The 26,064-nt window shown below is 44.1% G+C and overlaps 3 protein-coding genes across 4 annotated transcripts; 1 reads left to right on the top strand and 2 right to left on the bottom strand.

Annotated features, from left to right (window-relative positions):
* Positions 1-992: 992 nt before the first annotated feature.
* apom (apolipoprotein M) lies at positions 993-7,841 on the bottom strand. The gene is made up of 5 exons (XM_084556677.1): positions 7,465-7,841; positions 7,002-7,141; positions 6,358-6,428; positions 4,609-4,743; positions 993-2,664 (listed from the first exon to the last, which is right to left on the bottom strand). Exons 1-5 carry the CDS (start codon positions 7,576-7,578, stop codon positions 2,423-2,425), a joined length of 702 nt encoding a protein of 233 aa, XP_084412803.1. The 5' UTR covers positions 7,579-7,841; the 3' UTR covers positions 993-2,422.
* A 1,612-nt stretch (positions 7,842-9,453) lies between these two features.
* Positions 9,454-11,396, bottom strand: glrx3 (glutaredoxin 3). Its single transcript, XM_084556248.1, has one exon. It carries the CDS (start codon positions 11,318-11,320, stop codon positions 10,334-10,336), a length of 987 nt encoding a protein of 328 aa, XP_084412374.1. The 5' UTR covers positions 11,321-11,396; the 3' UTR covers positions 9,454-10,333.
* On the top strand, positions 11,387-25,509 carry bag6 (BCL2 associated athanogene 6). 2 transcript variants are annotated; one of them, XM_084556239.1, is made up of 25 exons: positions 11,387-11,495; positions 12,622-12,710; positions 12,812-12,929; positions 13,568-13,782; positions 14,212-14,286; positions 14,364-14,486; positions 14,571-14,791; positions 14,899-15,031; positions 16,634-16,834; positions 16,922-17,144; positions 17,416-17,469; positions 18,085-18,437; positions 18,527-18,599; positions 18,680-18,990; positions 19,363-19,642; positions 19,725-19,894; positions 19,993-20,046; positions 20,332-20,440; positions 20,537-20,661; positions 21,291-21,425; positions 21,666-21,722; positions 21,828-22,052; positions 22,926-23,033; positions 23,131-23,277; positions 24,851-25,509. In XM_084556239.1, the coding sequence occupies exons 2-25, from the start codon at positions 12,630-12,632 to the stop codon at positions 24,944-24,946; spliced, it is 3,687 nt and encodes a 1,228-aa protein (XP_084412365.1). In that variant the 5' UTR covers positions 11,387-11,495; positions 12,622-12,629; the 3' UTR covers positions 24,947-25,509. The 2 variants fall into 2 exon arrangements, with proteins under 2 accessions (XP_084412365.1, XP_084412364.1); XM_084556238.1 differs by having other exon boundaries at positions 21,666-21,731.
* The last annotated feature ends 555 nt before the right edge of the window (positions 25,510-26,064 follow it).

The raw sequence follows: 26,064 nt of genomic DNA, 5'->3' as shown, positions 1-26,064 counted from the left end.
ACCTGGCCTCCAAATTCACTAGATCCCAAACTGATCAAGTATCTGTGGGATGATCCACAGAGGCCCCTCCCCTCAAAGACCCCTCCACTAACAACAGGACACCCTCAGAAGGCCCATGTCCATTCTCGATGAGTGCACAATATTAGGAAGTTGGTCATAATTTTATGACTGATAGGTGGATGTTGTCATTTCTCTGCTGCAATTTCGTCACCCAACAATACTGATATGATCTACAGTATTTTCGATATACTGGTCCAGTCTGACTGGCTTCAACATGAACATATAATAATATTCAATCAGTAACTTTCACAGTTTGGTTTCAGATGAAAGTCACGGATACGGTTTGTTGATTTGTTGATTCTAGCGCCTCCTTCATTACGATAAACCCCTATAGACTGGTACACAAAGTGTCTGACTGTTCACCACTGTGTGCATGGATCGGGGACTTTCTTAAAAACAGGCCACGAGCAGTAAGAGTAGAAAACAACAGGTGTTTCGCAGGGATGTCTGCTCGGTCTTTTTATGCTCTTCACACATGATGGCACCTCCATCCATATCTCCAACACCTTTGTGAAGTTCAACGGCGACAACGATGTGTGATATCGGGCAATGATGAGACCCAAGCAGGGAGGAGATGAGAACAGTCTGATTCTGAATATCACTAAAACCAGGAGGTCCAGGAGGACAGCACACAGCTCGACAAATACTTTTCTAACTCAGGAAGCTGAAGCTGCTGGTGATCTTTGATTGGGGGGGGGCTATATGACACAGGACAGCGAAGACGTTTGACCTGGCTGGTCAAGAGGGCGCAGGAAATCTTTGGAAATCCACTCCCAGATCTGGATTCGGTGTCCGCCTCCAGACGAAGAACAGCACTATCAGCAGATCAGCAGATATTTAGTTGTATTTAATTATCAGACAAACTGATCAGCGATGTATTAAAGTTCATTTTACTTGAGTTCCTCTCTCTGACACACTCTGCGGTGTTTTGTGATGCAGCATCAGTGGCGTGGGGCTGAACCCAGAGATGATATCTTCTCGTTCTGAACTTTTACCGGTGACCTACAGCCTCACATTCGCTGTCCTACAGCCGCGGAGGGAAATTTGAGAGCAAGCGAAGCAGTGCTGACTGGATTCGGTGTCCGCCTCCAGACGAAGAACAGCAGCATCACTACAGATCCTACCCACCGGGTCAGAGACCATTTGTCCCCAGCCCTCAGGACAGAGACACAAGACTATAACTACTGATCTCTCATGGGGACAATCTTTCCCTACATTTAAATTTTGTTCACAGCAGTGGGCTGCTATTTGCACAGCCCCCAGAGCTGTGTCCTTCATCACGCGTCCTCCTGAAACTATTAATGTACTTGATCAGATTTGCATTATGACTGCACCTTATTGCACCATATCTGTCAACCTCCTGATACTTTAGAGCATTGGACACGTTTTAAGCTGTCCTATTTAAGCCGGGATTCACCAGCAGATATGCGTTCAGCTTTTTTTCTTACTTTCAAGTAGAGGGTAGAGTTGTGAGAATATTCCAGCCTCAGGAAAACCAAAGAGGCGAAATTAACTCCTGGTTTCAGTTCTTCTCACTCGCTCTTCTGTCAGATGTGTGTTTGTTTGTGACAGATCGGCCCCGGAGCCTCCCCAGCCCGTACCAACTTATTACCAAGTGACGGCGTTGCCATTGTTTGCTGACAGAAAAAGGTCTGACAGCTGGGTTTAGACAAAGCAGAAACAACAGATCTCACAAATCATGCTACGCTTCTGTTTGGCCCTGAGGAAAGGTGAAGTACGGAGAAGGTGGAAGTAACTGTGGGATACCAGTTAGTGTGGAAACAACAGGAGGCTGAACACAAACAGTCTGTGGCAAAATACCCGTCATCAGCCCAGTATTATTCTAGGGAAATCTGTTAATATGAATAAAAGGTTTTTAATATCAAATGACAATTGTCCTGCCACCATTATGTATTTATGAGTAGTATTTCTACTCAGTGGCATCATGGGAATTTCTGGGGGTTTCGCTGGGTGGATGTGGTTGGTTCCTCTCCTACAGAGATGATTTTTCTTTTTTCAGCTAAATTACTGCAACTGAGTTCCTGGGACAGAAAGTGACAGGTGCAATGGTTGGATGTTCTGAAACCAAAACAACGTCGAGGCGAGATTTATTTTTTGGGTGGTTTCTTATATTGACAATTTCCCCACAGTGGGACAAATAAATCTTAGTTATAAAAGGCAGATTAAGAAAAAGGCAAAACCCCTGGGGGAAAATTAATGTTTGTACTTTTGCTTTTATTTGTTCCACTCGGAACACACACAGAGAAAACATGAAACGATCTTATTTTCATCTGAGACGCCTGCTGCTCCTACGACATCCTGTAAGAACCAAGAGGATGCGCTGTCATTTCAATCAGGACGATCAGACGCAGTTAAACGTGAAGTAAAAGGTTATATTTGTGCCTACCTCTGTGTCGACAGCTAGGTGCAGAACTCTGTAAACACGGATATAAATGTTCAGACGATTTTCAGATTGAGCAGTTTTCTCCATTAAAGAGATTTTTCTACCTTTTTCCTGAGCTGGTTTGACGCTCGCTTTCATATTATGGCACGCCGCGTTTTCCAGGAATGGTTTCACCATCTCAGAGTTGTCCTTCTGGCGAGCTTCACCGCAAATGACAAAAAAGGGATTTAAAGAATTAACCCCGTAAAATAAAAAATGGTAATAGAAGCATCTTGCAGCCAAACAAAACCAAAAAGCCACTTATCACTCATTGGGTTTAATGGTTAACATCTTAGGTAGTTGATTAACTAGTCAACTATTGGCGTACCTGTTAAATGAAGTTAACTTAGCAAAGTATCAGGCAGATAACTGATCAAACTATGGTTAGCTATTTAAATTACCAACAATGCTGCAGACAGACAGAGAGTGATAACTGACAAAGCTGTGGCTAATATGTTAGATAACGCACCAAACTACAGATAAACAGAACAATACCTAACAAAGCTAAGGCTAATTTCTTAGATGAGTGACCAAACTAAAGCTAACACTCTTTAAACTGTGGCTAATCAGTTATATAACTAACTTAACTACAGCTAAGCAGGGAGCTAACTGACCAAACTACAGATAAACTGAGAGATAACTGAGAAAACTGTGGCTAATCTGTTAGATATTAAACAAACTACGGCTAATATATCAGGGAAATTACCAAATTACAGCTAATCGTGGAGATAACTGAGAAAACTACATTCCAAATTCAAGATAACTCATCAAACTATGGCTAATTAGTTATATAACTAACCAAACTACAGATAAACAGAACAATACCTAACAAAGCTAAGGCTAATTTCTTAGATGAGTGACCAAACTAAAGCTAACACTCTTTAAACTGTGGCTAATCAGTTATATAACTAACTAATTGAGAAAACTACAGCTAATAAGTTAGATAACTAACCAAACTACAGATAAACAGAACAATAACTAACAAAGCTACAGCTGATTTCTTAGATGCGTGACCAAACTACAGCTAATCAGAGAGCTAACTGACCAAACTACAGCTAAACTGAGAGATAACTGAGAAAATCTGTTAGATATTTAACAAACTACAGCTAATCAGAGAGCTAACTGACCAAACTACAGATAAACTGAGAGATAACTGACCAAACCACAGATAAACAGAAAGCTATGGCTAATTTCTTTAGATGAGTGACCAAACTACAGCTAGCACACTTTTAACTATGGCTAATCAGTTACATCTCACCAAACTACAGATTAACTGAGAAAACGACAACCACCCTGTTAGATATTTAACAAACTATGGCTAATAAATTAGATAAATTACCAAACTACAGAGAAGCAAAGAGATAACTGACAAATCCTTTTGAGAACTCGATAATCAGAGAAATAACTGACCAAACTAGAGCTAACATTTAAGATAACTAACCAAACTAACAGCTAATATGTTAGATAACTGACCAAACTACAGGTACAGAACAATATCTAACAAAGCTAAGCTAAGTTATTTAGATGAGTGACCACACTACAGCTAACACACTTTAAACTATGGCTAATTAGTTATATAACTAACTGAACTACAGCTAATCAGAGAGATAACTGAGATAACCGACCAAGCTACAGCTAACATTAAAGATAACTTGTAAAAATACAGCTAGTCAGACATACAGTATATAAATCAGAAAACTACGGCTAATATGTTTGATAACTGACCGAACTACAGAAAAACAGAACAATACCTAAGAAAGATATGGTTAATTTCTTTAGATGAGTGACCAAACTAAAGCTAACCTCTTTAAACTATGGCTAATCAGTTATACAACTCACCAAACTACAGCTAAATGCGGCCCCAAACTATTATATTTATGTGGCCTACTGTCCATGAATTCTTAGCTGAATAGTTGAAAAGAAGTTGGTCGGGTCAATAGTTGCACAGTCGAGGGGAAGACTATACCAACTGACCAAACTATGACTTTATATAATTATTGACCATTATAATCTGAGCGTTAAGTGACCATCTGACAGACGTTTGCAGATATTTTAACCATCTGAGAGTCATTTGAGGGTGACCTGCTCCTTTCAAGGCGTCTTACCATAGAGCATGTGTCTGTTGAGGGAGTCCTCGGTGCCCGACTCGTTCAGCGGGGGCTCAACTTCCTGGAAAATGATGCAGTCCTGACAGTTGGCCCACTTGCCGCTCCACAGCAGGTTCCTCCTCTGTGGCCTCCCTGAAACCAAAACCACAAGACAGCAGCAAGACTCAGATAGGAAGGAAGGTAATACTGATGATCTGCTCGTCCAACACTTCAGACTAATGCAGTTCAAGGTGTGAAAACATGGTCCAACGACGGAAATACTGACAGCAAATCTGGCTGAGGATCTGTGGCCTGGTTAACTAGAGAGAGAGAGTTTGTTTGAATTAAATCGTCTTTTTAAATATATTTTTATGAGAAATTAGAGATTTGTCATGACCGAAACTGAGACTTTTATATCTATATACCTTTAGCCGGACCATAATAACCATGACATCTGTTCATTTAATGCTTCATTACAGGAAAAGTCCCTAACGGACCCATATTCTGGGAGAATTTGAATAATCCATTCTTCTTAGGTGCTGAAGACACGCTTTGCTTTGCTGGTATCCACATGTTGAAATTCCTCCTTTTGTGCTACAGGCTTTCCTGTAATTCACCATGACATTACATTCGTTTTCTACAGTAAACACAACAGTAAATTTGGGAAATAATCTCCCTTTGAAGTTGAAGTTGTTCTCTCATCCGTGTGAAAGGATTTAAAGAATTGCTTCGAACCACTTCCTCCTCGTTGTAGACGAGAATAAAGTTATTTAATATTACAGGATGATTTATGTTCCACCTAATGGATTTAATACGGAAATAACAGATATAATAAGATGTAGCTGACTGAATAGTCATTGCTAAAGGTAGTCAGGAAGATATAAATTAGTTTTAGGAGGTGATTAAACTGTAAATAAGAATATATGTCCAATTTAAAACACTTTGAGAACCAGCTGAGTGGTTTTGAAAATGAAAATGAAATGTTTCCCCCGTAGAGGATTTCTACCACTCAGATATCTGCAGATCTCTCAGCATTAAAGGGGTGTTAGCAATGTGCATGTCATAGCAAGAGTTTTCCACTCAGAAGGCGTGTTTGCAGACGTTTATTTCTTTGCACGATAAAGGTTAAGTAACGAAGCTTTGTCCGGTCAGGATCTGTTCCCTCAGTTTCTACGCCGCTGTTTGCACGTCTTCTCTGAGCCAATCGTTCCTTTCACCCTCTTCCTTCTCCATCTCCGTCTCTTCATAGTCATCCACCACCAACATCTAGACATAAGGTTGGCTTGTGTCTCTATCTACCCTCATCGTTTGGGATTCAGCTCTTTGACAGAAACAACAAAACCTACAGTCTGACCTTAATGCGTTAAGTTGCTCCAAAGATGTCAACAAACCAGAGTCCAAAATAAGCAATCTGATGCTAATGTAAATAGTGTTAATGTAAAAATTATAAGTGTTAAAGATTTTTTAAGTTCATAGCCCACCACAGAGAAGGTCAGTGGTGAGTTTTTGTTTGACTGATGGTTTAATGAAAACATTCTGGGTTTTCCCGATCTGCTAAGAATACCTTTCTGGGAAACTGCTGAATCCCTGTTTGTGTTGTTTTTGTCTTCGCCTGCTTCTATTTCAACCCATGCACAAAATCCCCATCTTTAAAAAAAAAAAACTCACACTGGATTTCATAACCTGTATCTATTAATCCCCTCCCCCCGTTTGTGTGTCTTTGACTGTCTTTGAGTGTCTTTGGGTGTCTCTGAATGCAGACGCTACCTTCCAGTTCCATATCATCCCTCTCAGGATGCACGTGGTAGGTCCAGGTCTGTGTCACACAGTTATCTCCCCTAAAAGAACACGTTAAAAATAAACCGTGAGCATTGCACCTATCTCATTCTGTTTCATTCACATGTTTCACATTTGCTAGTATCACTTCTCTTATCCCCGTATCTATTTGAGAGCTAGGTTTCTGTCTGTGACGCTGGATTACGGCGTAAAGCAGTTTTCACACATGTGCACGTCCACATTAGGCTTCTACTCAGAAACACTTGAAGACTGAAACTGTTTTATTACTAAAACTAAATAGGTGTTGTCCGTGGTCACTTTCCAGCCTGAGACATTTTTTCTTCACACCTTCCCAGGTAGTTTCATTTAGAATAAGCTGTTATCAGAAATGTTTTCTGTTTGTTTTAAACAAAAATCAAATGGCTTTATTTTAAGACGCTTTAGATGGAGCCCCCCCACCCCCACCAAACTGAACTGTACTTAAAGTAGACAGATGCACCAGTATTATCAGTCTTCTATCTGAAAACACTGATCCCCATCGATATCGAGTCCTTTGACCTCATTTTCATCAGAAACAATGACTTTCAGCTTGATTTTCTTTCCATTTTCATTGTTTGGACATTTAGTTTGCTCACATGCGCATACGTCCGGTCAGCAGCAGCGTGTCGTTGGCCGTCTCCTCGATGGTGAACATAACGTTGTCCAGAGCTCTGAACTTGTGGATGTCGGCCTCTCTATGGCTGACTGCTGCTTTAAAGTACCATTTCCCCAGATACTAAAACAGAGAGTGGCAGGTTGTGACAGTGTGGGGTAAGAGCACACGTACGAAAACGGAAGCCATTTAAGACACAAGCCCACAACGTGCGGCAAAGACCACTTATGGAAAAAGCAGAGGGAGTGGAAAGTGCAGAGTTTACGTTTTTATCTGTGGTTTAACAGCAGATACAGTGCAACACCATGACCCCGCGTTACCACATGCAAATTTGTTTGTTGCCCTGGAACATGCAAAACAACCTCTTATCTCGTCTATCATGCATTAATGACGGTACCCTTAACATTTCCGACAGTGGAAAGCCTACATTAAGTTTAGTTTCTCACCTGCTGACGGTTGACAGTCGTCACTGGCAGCAGCTCAGGAAACAAGCAGGGAACGATGGCCTGATGCAAAAGACTGTACAAATACAGAATGTACGAAAAGGCTTCCTTCAACATGACGGCGACGTAAATGAACACTTATAATATATAAACTAATGAAAAGGCCTCGGGACACTCTCTGAGTTTGTGGAATCTTCTAAAATGTCTCTTAAACTAAGTGTGGGTGTAGAGTAGGTAACTGATTAACCTGTGTTGGCACCAACACCCCCCTGATATTTAAAGAGAGCAAATACTGCTTTGAACATGAGGGGTGTACTTATCCTTTAGAGTAAATCCTCAGCTTTTAGGATAAACATATTTATAGACAAATGAATCAGTCTTTCATATGGCAAGCTTTACCCAAAAAAAAAAAATCTTCTGAAAGGAGAAAACCCACCTCGTTTTCACGTAGTGACTCATCATGATCGTGTGTAGGAGGTGGTGTTCTTTATTTTTTCATTTTTTTGAAATCTCGTCAACAAAGCTGCAGTTAAATATAGAAAGTGTCAGTAAAGTTAAAAACTCTCAGAGTTCTCTTTTAGAAAGCAGAGTAATCTGTGTTCAGCACGTACCGACAGAGGAAGTCCCACAAATCTTTGTAAACACAAGAGAGGTCATCTTCTAGGAATCATTAACCACGTGGTTTAAGTTAACGGTTTAAATCATGTGACGCTGGGGTCTGGGACACAGATTTATAAGAAGTGTTAAGAAACACTTTATTTTCTTTATTAATGTAGTCTTTTTAGTTTTTTTAAATAGTTAAATGCAGACAAACTGTCCAAAATCAATGGATGTATCTCAATTAATATAAAAACAGCAACTATTCACACTGAAATAACTAAAAAGGGTGCGTGTGTTGATGGGACTCTTTCAGGAGAGGCTGTCATGAGCACAGGTTGCCCACAAGGTAGCGTCGTTTGACCTTTGCCTTTTTCCTTATGTACAAATGAATTCGCACTTCGAACTAATTCAATAGGATTGTGACAGCTGGCAAATAAAATTGTGGGAAAACCACAAAAGTCTCTGACCCACATTTATACTGAAAGCTGGGAGAATCCTGGCAGATAGCTCCCATCCTCTTTTAAAATCAGTTTGAACTTTTGAAGTCTGGGAGACGCTATAGAGCCCCACTGGAGAAGGGCTTTTAAAAAGTCTTTTATCAACTAAGTGACCAGTCCACACATATAGTGACTGGACCTGTTATTTATCTGCCTTATTCTATTTATTATTGTGTGCCTGTACATGTGTACAGGTGTTTGTTTGGTTCGTGGTTCAGTCCGCATCAACGGGGCGAACCATGGTTTATTTGTTTGTTTCGTGATTCATAAAAGGACTAGGCTAATTATTGAAATATCAGTTGTTGTCTAATATTAATGGTGAGAAAAACGGGGTTTTGCAGTGGCGGTGTGGAGGGGGGTGACTCCAGGATGCTGGAATTCACTTAACGAAACATCGGTGAAGGGAGGTGCCCACTTGAAAACCCCAATGACATGCTGCATACTGCTGTTGTCCAGGCCAGGTTCCTGTTGTCTTCATATTGCTTGGTAGCTATGGTTAGCTGCTGAGCAGGCCATACAAGCCAGCGGCATTTACTTAGTTTATTTAGATTTTAGGTTAAGCTAGCCAGCAGCATTTGGTTAGCTTATATTTCACAAGGTTTGAGTTAGCGTCTACTGCTGAGCGGGCCATACAAGCCAGCAGCATTTACTAGTTCATTTAGATTGTAGGTTAAGTGTCATATTATATGACCGTAGGTTTGTTAGGATTTCTCAGCTGAACAGGGCTTCTAAATGTGTTTTGCCTGGGATTTTGGCACAAGGGATTGTAACATCTAATCCTGTGTATTAATGAATATTTGTATTTTATTTGAGCTTAAGGAAATTTTCCACCTCGGCCTGCAATAAAGTTTTATTCTACTCTATGTTAATTATAAACATTTTAACTGGTAAATCACCTAAGCCTAATTGTATGCACGTTATTGTGAGACCAGGGTTATATGTGTGTATGTGTTCCTGCTTCCACAAGGTGGTGTCTACTCTACAGATGAGTCACACATTAAAAAGGGGTTGTTGTTGTTTTTTACTATTTAAATCATACAAACTAATAATGAGAAGCTGCTGGAGTGTCCACTCACGCCTTCTTGGTTCATAAACTTTGATTTAAATGACACTGTAGCCGCAAAGAAAGTGTTAAAAATCCTCTTTCATATTCAGGTTTATACGGAGGAGCAGCGCCACAACAACAACAACAACAACAGCATCTTCAGGTTTTTTATTGTTTAATCATGAAGTTACTGATGAACAATAATCCATCCATCCCAATGAACCATCTGAACCAGAGTGAAGCATGAACATGTGAAGAACGTGACAGGACGTGAAGGCGTGAGGGGTGAGCAGCTGGCCTGGTTGGAAAATAAAAGGTTTAGTAAATATATAAATCTATCTGAAGAGGCTGTGAATACTGGAAGGACAGATGTATAGAAACCATTTGATGTGAACCAGAGTCTGCTGTATTTTCCCCCCAGAGGAAGAGGCGTTTGATTTTTCTTAAACAGCCACTCTCTTTTTATAAAATCAGACCGACCACAGGCGCCTTGTAACTTTCACTCTTAAGCGAAAAGAGCACGACTTTCCAGTAACATTCACTTTCAGTAAATTCTCAGTTTCACTTTTGAATTTAATAAGAGTGTGAATCTACCCAGCCACTACAAGAGGTTCAATATAAGATTATTATTATTATTATTAGTCATTTGTTCTCCTCCTGGACCCTCGGTGGGGTCACATCAGTGACAGAAGGTCGATCTGATCATGTGCGGTAGCTCCTCCAGATCCACCTATGACTCCCCCTTCAGCACCGACACCAGGTCTCCGCTCTCCTTCAGCTCCTTGACTATGTCCAAACCGCCGATCAGCTCCCCTTTCACGTAGAGCTGGGGGTAGGTGGGCCAGTTAGAGTACGCCTTGAGCCCCTGGCGCACCTCCTCGTCCTGCAGGATGTCAAAGGTGTCATAATCCACCCCGGCGCCGTTCAGGATCTCCAGTATCTGCCGGCTGAAGCCACACTTTGCAGCCTCCTTGTTGCCCTTCATGAACAGCACGACCGGGCTCTGGTTGATGACCGTCTTCAGCCGGTGCTCCAGGGTGACAGCCTTCGGGCAGGTGTTCTGCAGCTCCCCGGACTCGGCCAGCTCCTTCACTATGTCCAGGCCTCCCACCAGCTCTCCGTTGGCATACAGCTGAGGGTAGGTGGGCCAGTTGGAGTAGGTCTTCAGCCCCTGTCGCACCTCATCGTCTGAGAGGATGTCGAAGCTGCTGAACTGGATGTTGTGCTCCTTGAGCAGCGCCACTATCTGCCGGCTGAACCCGCAGCGGGGCTCCTGCGGGGCCCCCTTCATGAAGAGCATGCAGGGGGCCGCGTTGATCAGCTTCTTCAGCCGCTGGTTCAGGTCTGCGCCGCTGCCGCCGTCGCCATTCGCTGCTCCCCCGGGGCTCCCGGTCACTGCCAGGCGCTGCACCTTGCTGGTGAGCTCCGGAGCATGAGCCCCGTCCAGCCGGTCCACCTTCTCCCCCCCCTTGAAGAAAAGGAAAGTGGGAACGGAGGCGATTTCATACTTCTCCGACACCTCCGGAACCGCTTCCGCCTCTATCTTGAGGAACGTGGTGTGCGTGTGCTCCTTGGCCAGCTCGGCCATCACCTCGTTCATGTGGCCGCACTGCGGAGCCCACGCAGCCTGGAAGTGCACCACGGTCAGGCATTTCCCAGCCTTCGCTAAGAAATCCTCAAACTGCTGCTGGGTCGTCGCCTCCACGAGATTCGCCATTTTTTTTTTTTTTTTTGTGTGTGTCCGTTGTTTCCACTTCCGGTGCCGGCCTGACGTCACATCCGGGTAGCCTTGGTAGCTTCTGGCAAGTACTGGAAGTCGTTTGCATGGTGTCTAATGATAAGAAACAGCTGCGTACACTGGATAAGTTGAACGGATAGTGCGACTTTTTAAGGTAAACGCTCAACAACATAATATTCACCAAAACTACATGTTCAGCTGGTGTGTTTTGGGGCAGCTGTATCCCTAAGTTTGTTTAGCATTAGCTTAGCCGTCTGTCCTGTTAGCTGCTAGGAGTTAGCTTCGCTCCGAACGTCTGCCTGGTTTACAAGTTACGCAAAGCTAATTCCTAGCTAGCAGGCTACGGGTGCATAAGTAGGCTAGCGTTGTCCGTAATCTTCTCTGGTGTTACGTGTCACCGCTCAAACGCGTGAATTTACGTGTTTAAACATTAAAGTAAAAGACAAAGTGCGGTTGTCCGGCCCAGCAGGATACAGCTGCGGGGTCTTAACTTGGCTAACCTCCTTTGTTAGCTGGTTAGGAGTGATGTCAGCTAACTTAACTAACAAATCACGTCAACAAACATCACCCGGTCGACTTTGCTGTTTCTTCTGTTATTATCTCCGTGGTTTGGGTTCACTAACTTAAAGCCAGGGCTGTGTTTATTGTTGTTTTTGACATTAAGGAAGCAACCGTTTCCTTGTTTTTTTGTCGTGATTTAAGTTGTTGTTGTTGTTGTTTGAGTGAATTTGATCGTGCAGGTTATTTGTGCTATTATTTCACTGTGTCTTAGTGAACATTGACTCGTGGATTAATTCAGGATTGGCTGAATAGCACTGCTTTCATTTTCTATTCATATGTTAATCAGCTGTTTAGTTCTTGAAATGTCAGGGCATGTTGAAAAAGGGCAAATGCTCAAAATGTACTTGTTTTCTCTGAATCCAGTCCAATATTCAGTGACATCTAATCTAAAATGATATAAGGAAGAAACCTGGCCTTGGAACTATTCATAATAATCAGCAGAACATAAATAAACCTCAATAAATCAGCTCCTTTGTGTCAAGCTCCTGCTAAAAACAGTTAGTCAATCAACTAGATTGTCTTTCAACCAACAGAAAATAAGTGAACAACTGTTTTTTATTATTTTCACTTCCCTTTTAAGAAGAAAATCCTCTGAAACAGACTGAAGATCTGGTTTAAAGAGGTTTTGTCTAACCCTCAAACGTCAGCGATGCTAATAGCTTCATAATTCCAGTGTCATTCGTGCTATAATTATAAGTACACGTTGTTTTACGATGCAGGAAACACCATGGAAGAACAGCCCGCCGACATAGAGGTGACAGTCAAAACACTAGACTCACAGAGCAGAACCTACACTGTCAGTCCTCGGGTAAATACACACAGATCCCGCCGCACGTTTTGGAAGTAATTCTCATTCTCGGTGAGCAGTTTATCGGGAGTGTGACTTGTGTCTGTTCTCTCTTTCTGTAGATGACAGTTGGAGACTTCAAGAAGCACATTGCCCCGTCAGTGGGCATTCCTGTGGATAAACAGAGGCTGATCTACCAGGGCAGAGTGCTGCGGCATGACCTGACCCTGACGGACTACGGTAAGTAACGTTTGGAGAAATGCAGAAGTGCGTTTTTATCTTGTTCCAAGGGCACTTCTTGATTTGTCTTTGCACAACTTCCCCGTTTATTGTTATTTCTTAACACTTGCTGGAACATGTTTTGCAAATTAATAAGAATTTACTTTTTAAGGTTTGGCGTGTGTTGTTGAGATGTGGAGCTGAAGTGTTTAGTTGTTTATCAAGCAGCCATTTGACTGAAAATGATCTGCAGCTGGTTTGATAATGTTTGATTTTTAAAGAATATTCTAGCTCCGATGTCAAGATGTGTTCTTCCCTTGGATTATACTAATAACAGAGAAGATTATCAATGAATATTTCAAATTTCAAGGTTTTTATTATCATTCCAAAACATGTTACATGAAAGAGAACTAAACTAAGTGTGATAAATACTAAATCTAGCAAGGATCAGTAAAGACTAAACGATCTCAGAGCAAGGATAAAGACTGCAGTGCAATTAGAATTAAGCGGGTACTAATAAATGTGTATAAATATACAGATATAGTACATAATAAACTGGTATTGCGCTATCTTGTTAGTTGGAGATCTTTCTTGTTTGATATCAGTGCATGGCCGTATGTGCACAGGTGTAACCACAGTTTCTCATGTTGTTGTCCCAGATGTCGGTGGAAACGTGATTCACCTTGTGGAGCGGGCGCCCCCTCCTCCGTCCCCGCCCGGCTCGCAGTCTGGAGGCACCTCAGCCGACAGTGGGCCGTCCTCGTCCTCCCAGGGAACATCACAAGTGCCTCCACACGACCGCAACGCTAACAGCTACGTCATGCTTGGGACGTTCAACCTCCCCGTCAACATTATGGACCCCCAGCAGATACAGGTGGGTCTGCACGATGGATTAAAGGGAAATAAAAGTCTCTTTACAGGAGTTAAGGAGGGCTAAAAAAGTAATGTGTGGCTCAGCACAGAGCAGTTTTTAGGACAATCTTGTCAGGCAGACATTGATAGTTCCAAAAGGAAAAAGACAACATCCTACATGGTTCTGCTGTAGAACAGATGTGTGTTTCATTAGAATCGTAATGAAATTTCAGAATTACTAGGTCATAATTACCCCAGCACACATCTAACAAAAGACTCATTAACAGCTAATTGGAAAGTTGACATATGAGCTTATTCCACTACTGAACAAGCATCATATCATTTACTGTTATCCTCCTCAGTCATCAGTCCTCGGCTATAATAATGTTTCATTTCCTGAGCGTCAGAAGCGTTGTCTTCCAGAGATTCATTAATTATCGTTTTCATTCAGATGTCGGTCCAGCAGATGGCCTGGGATGGGATGGGAGAGAATGCCAGAAATGCTCGAGTCACAACCAGCACCGGGGTACGACACAATCCCTGCTGAACGTGCACCCTGTGTAACCTTTAATGTTTTGTAAATCTCCACCTTCGCTGTTCTAGAGCAACGGGTCTGTGAATGTGCACATCGATATGGACCAACCGGTGCAGAGCGAGCCGAGGCTGAGGCTGGTGCTAGCTGAGAACCTGCTGAGGGACATCAATGAGGTCATCCACAGGATGGAGGTGAGCTCGACCTTCAAACTCCTCCTGGCAGCAGCTCCCCAGAGACGTGACGTCCTCCTCACTAACAGTCTTCTGTGCTTTCAGGGTCGGACCAGTGACTCATCCTCCCAAACAGACACAACTTCTGCTGCTGCTGCTGCCGCCGCCGCCGCCGCCGCTCCTCCTCCTCCCTCGTCTTCGTCTACCACCTCCACTCCCTCTCCCTCTGCCCAGCCCATGGACACCTCCCCACCTGCAACTACTCCCCCACCTCCATCCTCCTCCTCAGCACAATCTGAGGGACCAACACCACAACCTGGGCCCAAGTGAGACACATTCTGACTCTTTGTGCTCAACTAATGTATATTTATGTCGTTCTACAAGGTGATACCGTCATCATGTCACGCTCTCTGTGCTCTCTTCGCTCCTCTAGTCATCCCAGCCCGGCTGAGTTGGCAGAGATGTTGTCTGAGCTGCGCAGGGTGGAGGAGAGACTGCAGCCATTCATCCAGAGAGCTCACACCATCCTGGAGACAGCCACCACTGCAGAATACAACAACAACACAGTAGGATTCAAACAGCCAAACAATAGCTGACTAATCTTTAATTATACAGTTGGTCTTAAATGGAGGCCTTTTATCAATACGCTCTGGGTGTCAGTTAGTGGGGATGTCCCGATTAAGTTTTTTTTTTTTATTGCCCTCGATCCGAGTCCTGATCTGATCCTAAATGTCCTAGAGTTGGTCTCCTGTAGCTTCCTAAAGTCTGTCCTTGTCTTCCTTGTCTTCTCCTAGAGTTGGTCTCCTGTGTCTTCCTAAAGTCTGTCCTTGTCTTCCTTGTCTTCTCCTAGAGTTGGTCTCCTGTGTCTTCCTAAAGTCTGTCCTTGTCTTCCTTGTCTTCTCCTAGAGTTGGTCTCCTGTGTCTTCCTAAAGTCTGTCCTTGTCTTCCTTGTCTTCTCCTAGAGTTGGTCTCCTGTGTCTTCCTAAAGTCTGTCCTTGTCTTCCTTGTCTTCTCCTAGAGTTGGTCTCCTGTGTCTTCCTAAAGTCTGTCCTTGTCTTCCTTGTCTTCTCCTAGAGTTGGTCTCCTGTAGCTTCCTAAAGTCTGTCCTTGTCTTCCTTGTCTTCTCCTAGAGTTGGTCTCCTGTAGCTTCCTAAAGTCTGTCCTTGTCTTCCTTGTCTTCTCCTAGAGTTGGTCTCCTGTAGCTTCCTAAAGTCTGTCCTTGTCTTCCTTGTCTTCTCCTAGAGTTGGTCTCCTGTAGCTTCCTAAAGTCTGTCCTTGTCTTCCTTGTCTTCTCCTAGAGTTGGTCTCCTGTAGCTTCCTAAAGTCTGTCCTTGTCTTCCTTGTCTTCTCCTAGAGTTGGTCTCCTGTAGCTTCCTAAAGTCTGTCCTTGTCTTCCTTGTCTTCTCCTAGAGTTGGTCTCTTGTGTCTTCCTAAAGTCTGTCCTTGTCTTCCTTGTCTTCTCCTAGAGTTGGTCTCCTGTGTCTTCCTAAAGTCTGTCCTTGTCTTCCTTGTCTTCTCCTAGAGTGGACTGGATTCAGTCCAATAAATCTTTCAGTCAAAGTTAATGTAGTGTGGAGAGGGTAGCTGGTACCTTGTGTTCTCTACTCCAGAAATGTTCTGGTCATCCAACGCTGCCATAAACTCCCTAACCCTCTCTGGAAGATGTTTCTCCTTGACGCTGTCTCCAGGAAACTTTTCTCTTCTTTTAAACGTTCAGTGTTTGTTGTTGTTGTTTGGGTGCAGCCTTTGACTGAGTGGACTCCATGGATTCTGTTTAGTCATTTTATTATATAGTATTGAATAACAATATTTTACTACCACCTTGAGGAACATTTACACTGCATAATTTAGAGTAAAGTTCTTCCACACAGCAGACATGTTTAGTCATATGATTTTAGCTTTTCTTCACTGTTTGGGTGCTTTGACGCCGACCGCTACTAAAACAGAAGAAGAAGAGGTTATGACTCTACAGGGACGTGGTTTTGGTTTATGGCAGACATAGAATAAGATCAAACTTGGCTGAAGCCCGATAACGATCTGATAACATCAGGATATCGATTTGATTTTGTTGTGTGATAGCAGGAGAAGTTGATGTTTGGGACAAAGGCATGCATAATCTGTGTTTAACATAGACTGAATATTGTTGTTGGCGTCCTGTCTTGTCACAGGAGAGAGAGGAAGACCAGCGAACTCTCGCCTTGACCTGGGAGTGCATCCGTCTCCTCGGTAACGCCCTAGTGGCCCTCAGTGACCTCCGGTTGAACCTCATGAGTCCCGTGCCCCGTCACCTCCACGTGGTCCGGCCGTTTTCCCACTATGCCAGTCCAGTCACACTTCCTGGAGCTGTGCACCACCACATTCCGGTGCAGGTACGTGAATGCAGGCGGATTCTGGCTAAAAGTTGTCGACGTGTGACCCTCGCGTGTCCTGACTGTTGATTGTATCTCCACCGACAGATGAACCTGGGTGCCACAGTGACTGTTGCGGCTAACAGCACTGAGGGACAAGCCGCGCCCGCCCAGTCGGCCAGCCAGTCGGAGCAGGCAGGTCAGGGACAGACCTCCCCCCCACAGACTACCCCGTCCAATCAGCAGGCTGGACAGGGACAGGCCGGCCACCGGGTCATCAGGATCAGCCACCAGGCTGTCCCGGTGGTCATGATGCAGATGAACGCGGACGGTGTGTTGTCCCCTACCCGCCACTGATTGAATGCTCCGCTCGGTCGAAGCGGTTTGTTGTGTCCTGTTTCTCAGCGGCAGATTAATTATCTGACGTCAATAATCTGAGCTCTGCTGCCACGAGAGTTTACTGAGACCTGATTTACAAGTCAGATGTGTCTCCAGTGTTTGTTGATGAACCGAAGTACAAATGAAAAGCTTGTGGAGAGTGTGGCCGTTACTGTTTTGTAGTGTTTTTTAAATTTTTTATGGTGAATGTGTCTACATTGCAGGCACAGGTGCAAACCCTGCAGCAGCTGGAGGACCGCAAATGCCTGGACAACCAGGTAAAGGACAGGTCATAGTGCTCTAGATTAGACGTCCCAGGACAACCTCTTTACGTCGGGTCTGTGTACCTTTTTGGTATTTCAAGTTTGGTTTTAGATTCTAGAATAAAATATAGAAAAATAAGAGTTATTTTGATTTACATTTTACTCGTTATCTGATTCTTATAAAAGCAGAAGTTTAAGTAAAAGATGTGAATCTGGAGAAGAACCAGGTTTATTTAGTGATGAACACAATGATCCATGGACCAGTGGTCACCATGGAGACTACTTCCTGGACCAGTGGTCACCATGGAGACTACTTCCTGGACCAGTGGTCACCATGGAGACTACTTCCTGGACCAGTGGTCACCATGGAGACTACTTCCTGCTTCATTCAAGGACAAGAAATCACCTCAGGAGAACTTTAAGACTCAGATTAACTTTCTCTTTCTTGTTTAAGATTACAGAATAATTATTTTTTTGTTTTTGGATTTAAAAACAAACTTGAAATACCAAAACAAAACAATGCACAGCCCGTGTCTTTTCTCTTTCTTTACAACCTTCTTCTAGTAAACTTGCAAAACTCCCGTTGCTCTCCTGCTGATAACGGAGGTGAATCTTGTCTTCCTCCTCCAGGTGCCCTCCCCCCTGACTTCATGAGGAATCTCATGCAGCAGATCAGCCAGTACGCTGCTGCCGTAGCCACCAGCGCCGCCACTGCTGCCGCCACAGGCCAACCAGCGCCCCCCCAGCCCACCCCTCCAGGTTACAGCTCCACAGCCAACTCCTCTACTACTACCACCGGTCCGAACACGCCCACCACCACCCCTACTGCTCCACCTCCTCCTCCCCACGCTGGACCTCAGCCACAGGCCAGGGTGGTGTTTACCCGGCCGCCATTTGCACCCAACATGCCCCCTCCTGCCTTTGGCACCAGGGGGGCCACCATCAATGTGAGGGCTGCCATGCCAGGCCAGCAGCCAGGACAGGTTAGAGTAATCCTCTCTGATAAAACCTTCTGTTTTCTTAAACTTTGAAATATCAACATTTGAAACTAACTAGAAACGTTTGCTCACAGCCTTTCAACCCTGCTGCTCTCAACCAGATGATCAGTGGACTGGTGGGACAGCTTTTAGTGCCAGGACAGATGGGTAAGTTGTCCAGCTGAAAAATATAGATTTGGACTTTAAAGCAACTTAAAGAATTAAAATAATTTCTGTTTCTTCCACAGCTGCTCAAACAGCCACATCCACTTCCTCCTCTTCCTCTCAAACCTCTTCTTCCTCCACCGCCTCCTTTTCTTTCTCCTCCTCGGGTCCAACACCACCTCCTCCTACCGCAACCACTACTGCTACCCCGAGCCAAACCGAGACCAACGCCGGTGAGCCCCAGCCGCAGGAGATGCCCGACCTCGGCCAGCTCCTGGGCTCTCTCCTGGGGGTGGCCGGAGGAGGAGCAGGTGCCGGCCCCGCGGCCCCCTCCATAACTGTCACCACGTCTGGTGTCCCAGCCTTCATCCAGGGAGTGAGTGAATTCATGCAGGTCAGTGAGTGTTTGACGTTAGACTCTATCTCACAGTGGTCTGAGTTTAAATATCATCTCTGACTCTCTAAGACGGCGCTCTTAATTGTTTCCAGAGCTGTATATCAAATAAAATCAGTGACAGATCTCAAATGAGTTCTTTTTGCTTTTTGATTCTTTTGAAAATTAGATTTTTGTCTCCTGTTGTTTTTATTTTAAACCCACATCGTCTAAAAGTGTAATTAAAAAACTCTTCACACAGTGAACAGGACTGCAAGGAGGAAAGGAGTGAAGCATTGTTTTGTCCAGATTTAAGCTGTTGCATCTGGTAATTTGAACTCACTTGTAGTCTTGCATTAGTCACAGGGGGGAACGTGTGTGTTTCATTTCTAGGCCTCCCAGCCCATCTTTTCTCCACCCCCGCCTCCTCCTTCTGGTACCGGTACGGCTCCGGCTCCAGCTCCTGGTGCGGGGCCCAACCCGACGCCCAACCCCACCGCGGCAGCAGCCGAAGCCCTCAACCCCGAGCTGTTCACGGGCATCGTCCGCGGCGTCCTCAGCACCATGATGGGCTCTCTGGGCCAAGCTCAGAACGACACGGAGAGCATTGCCCAGTTCATGCAGAGGCTGTCCCAGGCCACCAACATCTTCATCAGTCCAGAGGACCCTACCGGTAACAGACTTCACCGTGACAACATGAATCATCAGCGGAGGCTTTATTTAGTTTATTTATTTTTATAACTCGTGGTTCCTAGGGTTCTTTGGAGAGCTGCTCATGTTGGTGTGCCAGACGTTCACCATGTCAGACCTGGTGATGCTGCTTCATGGCCAGCACCAGCCTCTGGGCCGCATCCAGCCCCAGCTGTCCCAGTTCTTCACTCAGAACTACCTCAACGGCAGAGAGCCCACCGATCAGAACATCGCTGTCAGTACCACTCAGCAGAAATCATTTCTCTTTACGTGGTTTTTCATATTGACATATAAATTTACCATGCTGTCTCTCTCTTGTTCTCCCTCCCACAGGCTGCTGCTGACAGTCTTGTCAATGAACTGGAGGAGTACATCACAGAGAGCTTTGTAAGTCCTCTATGTCCATTCCTGCTCCTGTATCTCTAGAAAAAACCCATCACAGTATAATATTACAGTAGAACAACAAACATGTCTCCATCAGAACAAAGGCTGAGCTTGATATTGCATATTTCCTACACGAAGTAGAATTTAGTTTATTTTCTGGGCCAATTTATCCAATAATTAAATAGTTGTGAACATTATTAGACAGCTACAGACTTTGCTGTAGATCAAGATGGGGCTTATTTTATCTCCTTTTAAAGTAAAGACTTGTTCTCTTCTTCTCTCCAACAGAGAGAGTCTTCAGTCACGGTGCTGGAGGGCGTTGACGTCACCCAGACCAACATGTCTTTCTTCAGACAGCAGCTGACTCACATCGCCACACACATTCTGCGCTGCACTGGTGAGCCTGAGTTTATTCGTTATCAGTTTGTGTTTTTAAGTGAAGCTCGCTGCTATCGAGGAATAAATAAACACTAAACACTTTTTTCTCGTCCAGATGAGACGTTCGGGCCCCGACTGCTACAGATGTGCAACCAGGCGCTGTTTGAGTGTCTGGCCCTCAACCTGCACTGCCTGAGAGGAGACCAGAGAGCCCTGACTGCAGTCATCAACCACCGAATAGTCAGTACACAAACCTCTGCGCAGCTGGCAGTAAAGAAAAAGATGTCAAATTTGGTCCTATGTGCATGTATACACCAATCAGCCATAACATTACGACCACCTTCCTAATATTATGCAGGGGGGTGCCTGGTCTGGTCTAGGTGGGTGCTACATGTCTAAGTAACATCCACATGAATGAATGCCAGGTCCAGAAGTTTCCCAGCAGAACATTGAGCTGTCACAAGATGGTTTAAATGTTATTCACTTCTCTTGTCAGTGGTCATAATGTTGTGGCTGATCGGTGTGTGTTCATCTGTTGGCAGTAGGAATCATTGGCATATATATGGAGGCGCTCATGAGTTCTTTGAGCTGAAATGCAAAGAAATACCACAGTTTATTATATTGTCCTCTGAAAAAGAAGATTTCTTTGGACATTACTGTCTTTACTATTTGTCCTACATCAGAATTTAATTCACCCTTTCACACTTATCTTAAATGATCTGGTGTAGCTGACGTGTTTGTATCAGAATCAGTCTGTAGATTTTAAACTGATGCTCATACTGAGAGTGACTCAAACTGAGTCGGGGTCAAAGTGCCATAAACGTCGGGACCTGTGAGGTTAAAACCTCAGTTTGCTTCTGTCGCTGCAGCGGAGGATGTCCAGCGACATCAGCCCCAGCCTGGTCAACTGGATGACCAGCATGATGACGATGCGTCTGCAGGTCATTCTGGAGCACATCCCCATCTCACAGGATCAGATCCAGAACTACATCGTTCACACGCAGGTAACGGACCCCAACACGCTTCTCATCCTTCTCAGGATCAGACCACGTGACGGCAGCGAGAGGAGCTCAAACTTAAGATTCACAATCTTTTCTTTATTGTGCAGAACATGGTGCACATGCATCCGTCACATGCACTGAAAGCAGCAGCAGCCTGTCTTATCTGATGGCTGCTGCTTATCATGTTACTTTGGACAGCACGTCTGAAATGGCTAATAAATATTAGATGGCATTCTTTCACAGAGAGATCAGTCTTCAGCGGCTGGCACACAAGAGCCTGAACGAGCACAAAGTGCAACGGTAAGCATGGTGAGTGTGTGCGAGTTCACGTGAACTCAGTTTGACATTTCAGTCGCGGCTTTGCTTCACACTTTTCTCCTTTTTTTTTTTATTTGTTGTCCGAAGGTTGGGGACACCCACTCGCCGGCTGCAGCCACCACGGCAGAGGAAGTCATGTCGGCGTCACGCGACACGAGAACGCCGTCACGGGAGCCGAGGGTGTTGCCTGGGGACCTGGGAGCCTCGGGCGGAGCTGCACCATTAGGTGGCGACATGGCAGCGGCAGGAGCCGAGGGAGGGAGTGAGGAGGCTGCCGGGGAGTCAGAGGCCTGGGCTGCTGCTGTCCCCCCTGTAAGACCACCCCCCTCACCCAACCACACACAGCTTATTTACTGTTTGACATTTGTCTTTATGGAGTTTGTTCAGGAGAGGATTTACTACACAAGCTGGGATTAAATATAAAACTAAAGTGACTCTAGAAAGACGAACAGCTGCTGGTTTGGATTTAAAAACTTTCAGAGTTAGATCTGCATCATTTTATGTTGCCCTTTAAAGGGTGGGTTTAATTTTATTTTCAGGCCAGAGCATAGACTGTAGAAAAAAATGGACGACTCGTCTCCACTTCCACCCGTTGGTCAAACTGATGCTAGTGACCCAGGGATACGGGCGGCGCCATCTTGTTTGAGTTTGGATCCAGAGTTACCATTTGCTGACTTTTGACCCAAAGTTTAACTTTAAAGATCCCTCAGATCCTTGAGGTCAGTCAGTTTATGGCACTACTACTCATTTAATAGCTTTGAAACTGACAAACGGTTGTTTAGACGGAGCGGTTGTCAATGGCAGCTGTCAATCATCATGATGTCACTTCCTGTTTTTATAGCGTACACTTGAACATACGCCAGCATTATATTAACAACCCAAAATGACTAAAAACATCCTTGGAAAAAACAATTATTTAACGTCTACTTTAGTGTTTTAGTTTGTTCCCATTGACTTACATGGAGGGGGCGGGGCTTATGTGACCTATACTGCAGCCCGCCACCAGGGGGAGCTATACATGGACATTAAACCATTTGTAGGATGAGATTGTTTTTTAAAAGCAGAACTAATCAGAGTCTGTCTTTGTGTTTTTTTCTGCTGTAGTAAAAAGTTTAAAACATGAACCCATCTTTTAAAAGATCCACCCAGTAAACCCTCACACTCTGTTCACTGTCTGTGTTGTAGGAGTGGGTGCCCATCATCAGGTGTGACATGATGACCCAGAGGAAGATGAAGGCTCAGCCTCCGTTGTCTGATGCCTATCTGCACGGCATGCCAGCAAAGCGCAGGAAGGTAAACAGATCAGCTGATTTGTTGTTTAGTTCGTTTGTTTCCCCCCTGTTTGTTCTCTTCTTGAAGCCTCTGTGTGTGTGTGTTTGTGTGTTTTCAGACCGGACAGGGCGCCGCCAGCCTCCTCTCTCTCTCTGACGCAGTGAGTCAAGCAGCCAGGACGGCAGGAGTGAAGCCCATCACCTCTGCTGAGCGGTTACAGGACGACCTGGAGACGGAGGAGCTGAAGGAAGCGTATGCAGAGCAGGTAACTAGATCATACTCCTGCTGTCCCAGATTTCATAACATTCATTCACGTCTGAAACTGTGCCCTAGATATTTAATCTGTCTCAGACAAAGATATTAATGCTGAGCGTTAACGCTGGGCGGCGCTACATCAGTTCATTTAGAGTTAAATGTTGTTGTTGGTTCCAGAGGTTTGTGATATCCCCATGATATTTCCCCTCTAGTTTCACATCAGCTCTTCCCTGTCGTCACACTTTTTAAATCCAATCAGCTCGTTCTGTCCTGAAAAAAACAAAACAAGATTCACACGATCAAAATAAGACTTCTAATGTGAGGATGCAGGAAACTGAGTGTATTTTAAAAATCTGTCTGAGGAAGTGAATCAAGAGTATTTAAACATCGTGGCTGCTCTGGTTTCTCTCTTAAATGCTTAAACAGAAATGGTCAGACTGGTTTGAATCGAGTTTCCTTTTTACAGTTGAGCTAAAGCTGAGCATCAGATTTCCTGCTTGATCTGTGACCGACCAAACTCTCCCCGTGGTTAAACTGTTGGTGTTTGCTCAGAGTTCTAGCTTCTGCTTCTCTGTCAGTAGAATTAATTAATAACTGATTATTCTAGTAACAGTCCTGCTCTAAACCCTCCTTCATGACTGATGTCAGAAAGCTGGTGATTCACCTGGAGGATGTCTGTGTAGTCTGTGGTGCTGTTAAACTGGTTTGAAGTGAAAGTGTTCCTGGTATCTAGCCTGGCTAAAAGGACAAAATAATAGGAACATGTGACAGTTCAATAGAACGACAAACCATAGCCTCTAAAATGAAAAGCTGAATCAACATCTCTCATTTAGAGTAGTACGAGGCACCTTAACGCCGTAGCCTACGTCAGTGTGAGTCATTTATACTTGTTAACCTTTCCTCCATGTGTTCCATCTTTATTGATCCAAAACAATCAATTCGAAAGTTGCAGAGATGGAGAAGCAGCCGGAAAAACTAAAGTGGAAACACACTACTACCAAGCGGACCAATCACAGCGACGTGTAGTTGCATTTCTGGGGATGTGCACATCAGGCTACGGCGTTAGGGTCCAGAGGGTCTAATCTGGCTTGTGGGTTGAATTTGCAAGCTCCAAAAATGACTTTGAAGACATTAACTGTGATTTTTCCGATAAAAGTAACTGCTGTTCCTTGGTTTCACAGATTTAGTAAGAGCTGTGGACATAAAACACTGAGACCTAGAAGTTCTTTTTCTTAAGAAATGTCCGTTTGTTCTTTACATGTTTTATAATAGTTCAGCTCATTAAATGTAAACACTTTCATAATAGCTGTCATTATATAGAGGTTAATACGCTATTGTGAAACTGGTCCAGCCCCTGAACTAAACTGAGTTTGATACCCCTGGCTCAGGGTCTGGGCTGAACACCAGAACCTCCACGAGGCTTCAGAGCAGGACCGTTACATTAGAATGCATTCACTGGTGTACCTAATAAACTGGCGAGTGAGTCTAAAACAGATACCTGAAAGCTATGAAGTGACCTGTGACCCTGCTGTGTGTCCCTCCTCAGTGACAGTAACGTCTTCTCTTCTAATCTCTTCTCTCAGGTCAAAGCCGACATCAAGAAGCGAGTGAGGGAAGACCCGGATTTCAACTCTCAGCAGTTCTCCAACGCACACAGAGCTTTCTCCTCAGACTCATAAACACATCCAGCTCTGCAGCCGTGTTCTCCTTTCACCTGCTTTCACTGTGGATCTCCACCTGGCTACCACTGACCGCCCCGCCCTTCCCTGCCCCGTCCCGTCCCAGCCCAGCCCAGCCCAGCCCAGCCCAGCCCAGCCCACATTTTTAAACAGCTTTCTCCACTAACTGCCTGGTGTTGATGTTGACTACTCTACTCCCCCCTCCCTCCCTCCCTCTCCCCCGGTGCCTATTTATTTCATTCTGTTTATTTTGGTCCAACTTATTCTGAGAGAATGTCCCTTCTTTAAAACGACACCAAATTTAAGTTTTGACTCAACGGGGTCTCTTTAATTCAGTCTGATGTGTGCGTTTGTATTTCTTCTACCTTCTTACGCTTGTGTCGCTTTTGTTAATATGGAACCTGAATCACCACCATCATCATCATTATTATTAATATTATTATTATTCAGCAGATTTCTGCCTTCCTTCCTCTCAGTACACGCGAGCACAAGAGAAGACTTTCATGTGATGCTGTTTGGTACATGAATGTACAGTAAGCTTAATAAAAACCTTGATTAAAACACACGAGCACACTCCTTTCAGGTCGTATCAGTAGCTTGTATCACTGTCCTGTGCACTCACTGGCCACTTTATTAGGTACACAAGTGAATGCATTCTAATATAACAGTCCTGCATTAAATCTTCTCTTCATGAAGGTTCTGGTTTTCAGCATTAGCTTAAAATAATAGAGAGCTGTTGATTCAACTGATTTTATTTCGTGGTATTATTAAATTGACACCTGATCAGTGGGCTAGGCTAAATAACAGAAACACTTTAGTGTTTAATTCGGTCCAGTTTAACAGCACCACAAACTACATCCTCCATAAAAGGTGAATTACCACCTTTCTGATGCTTTTAAACATCCGCTAAACATTAGAGCAGTCATGAAGGAGGATTTATTGCTGCATTAGAAAACATATAGTGTATCTTATAATTTGGCAGGTATGTTAAGTCCCTGCAACAATCCTCAATTATTGTCATATTGCATTAATTTTACTATTTAATTCAGGCCTGCAGCTCCTTTTCATCATGATTAATTTTATATTCTCAGCTAATTGGTTTGTAAAAGAGAGAAAAA

This window comes from Chelon labrosus (genome assembly GCF_963514085.1).
Source record: "Chelon labrosus genome assembly, chromosome: 12".
NCBI classification, from domain to species: Eukaryota; Metazoa; Chordata; class Actinopteri; order Mugiliformes; family Mugilidae; genus Chelon; species Chelon labrosus.
Note: the sequence above shows the minus strand (reverse complement) of the source record. Positions and strands in the feature narration are given on the sequence as shown.

Bases quoted from the DNA above. Each gene is read 5' to 3' on its own strand.
- apom (XM_084556677.1), bottom strand. From the start codon at position 7,578: ATGTTGAAGGAAGCCTTTTCGTACATTCTGTATTTGTACAGTCTTTTG. The intron at 4,744-6,357 runs GTAGCGTCTGCA...TTTTGGTTTCAG, and splicing joins GGATGATATGGAACTGGAAG to GGAGGCCACAGAGGAGGAAC. The intron at 2,665-4,608 runs GTAAGACGCCTT...TTTGCGGTGAAG, and splicing joins CAACAGACACATGCTCTATG to CTCGCCAGAAGGACAACTCT.
- glrx3 (XM_084556248.1), bottom strand. From the start codon at position 11,320: ATGGCGAATCTCGTGGAGGCGACGACCCAGCAGCAGTTTGAGGATTTC.
- bag6 (XM_084556238.1), top strand. From the start codon at position 12,630: ATGGAAGAACAGCCCGCCGACATAGAGGTGACAGTCAAAACACTAGAC. The intron at 17,470-18,084 runs GTAAAGGACAGG...TTCCTCCTCCAG, and splicing joins GCAAATGCCTGGACAACCAG to GTGCCCTCCCCCCTGACTTC. The intron at 21,732-21,827 runs GTGAGTGTGTGC...TGTTGTCCGAAG, and splicing joins AAAGTGCAACGGTAAGCATG to GTTGGGGACACCCACTCGCC.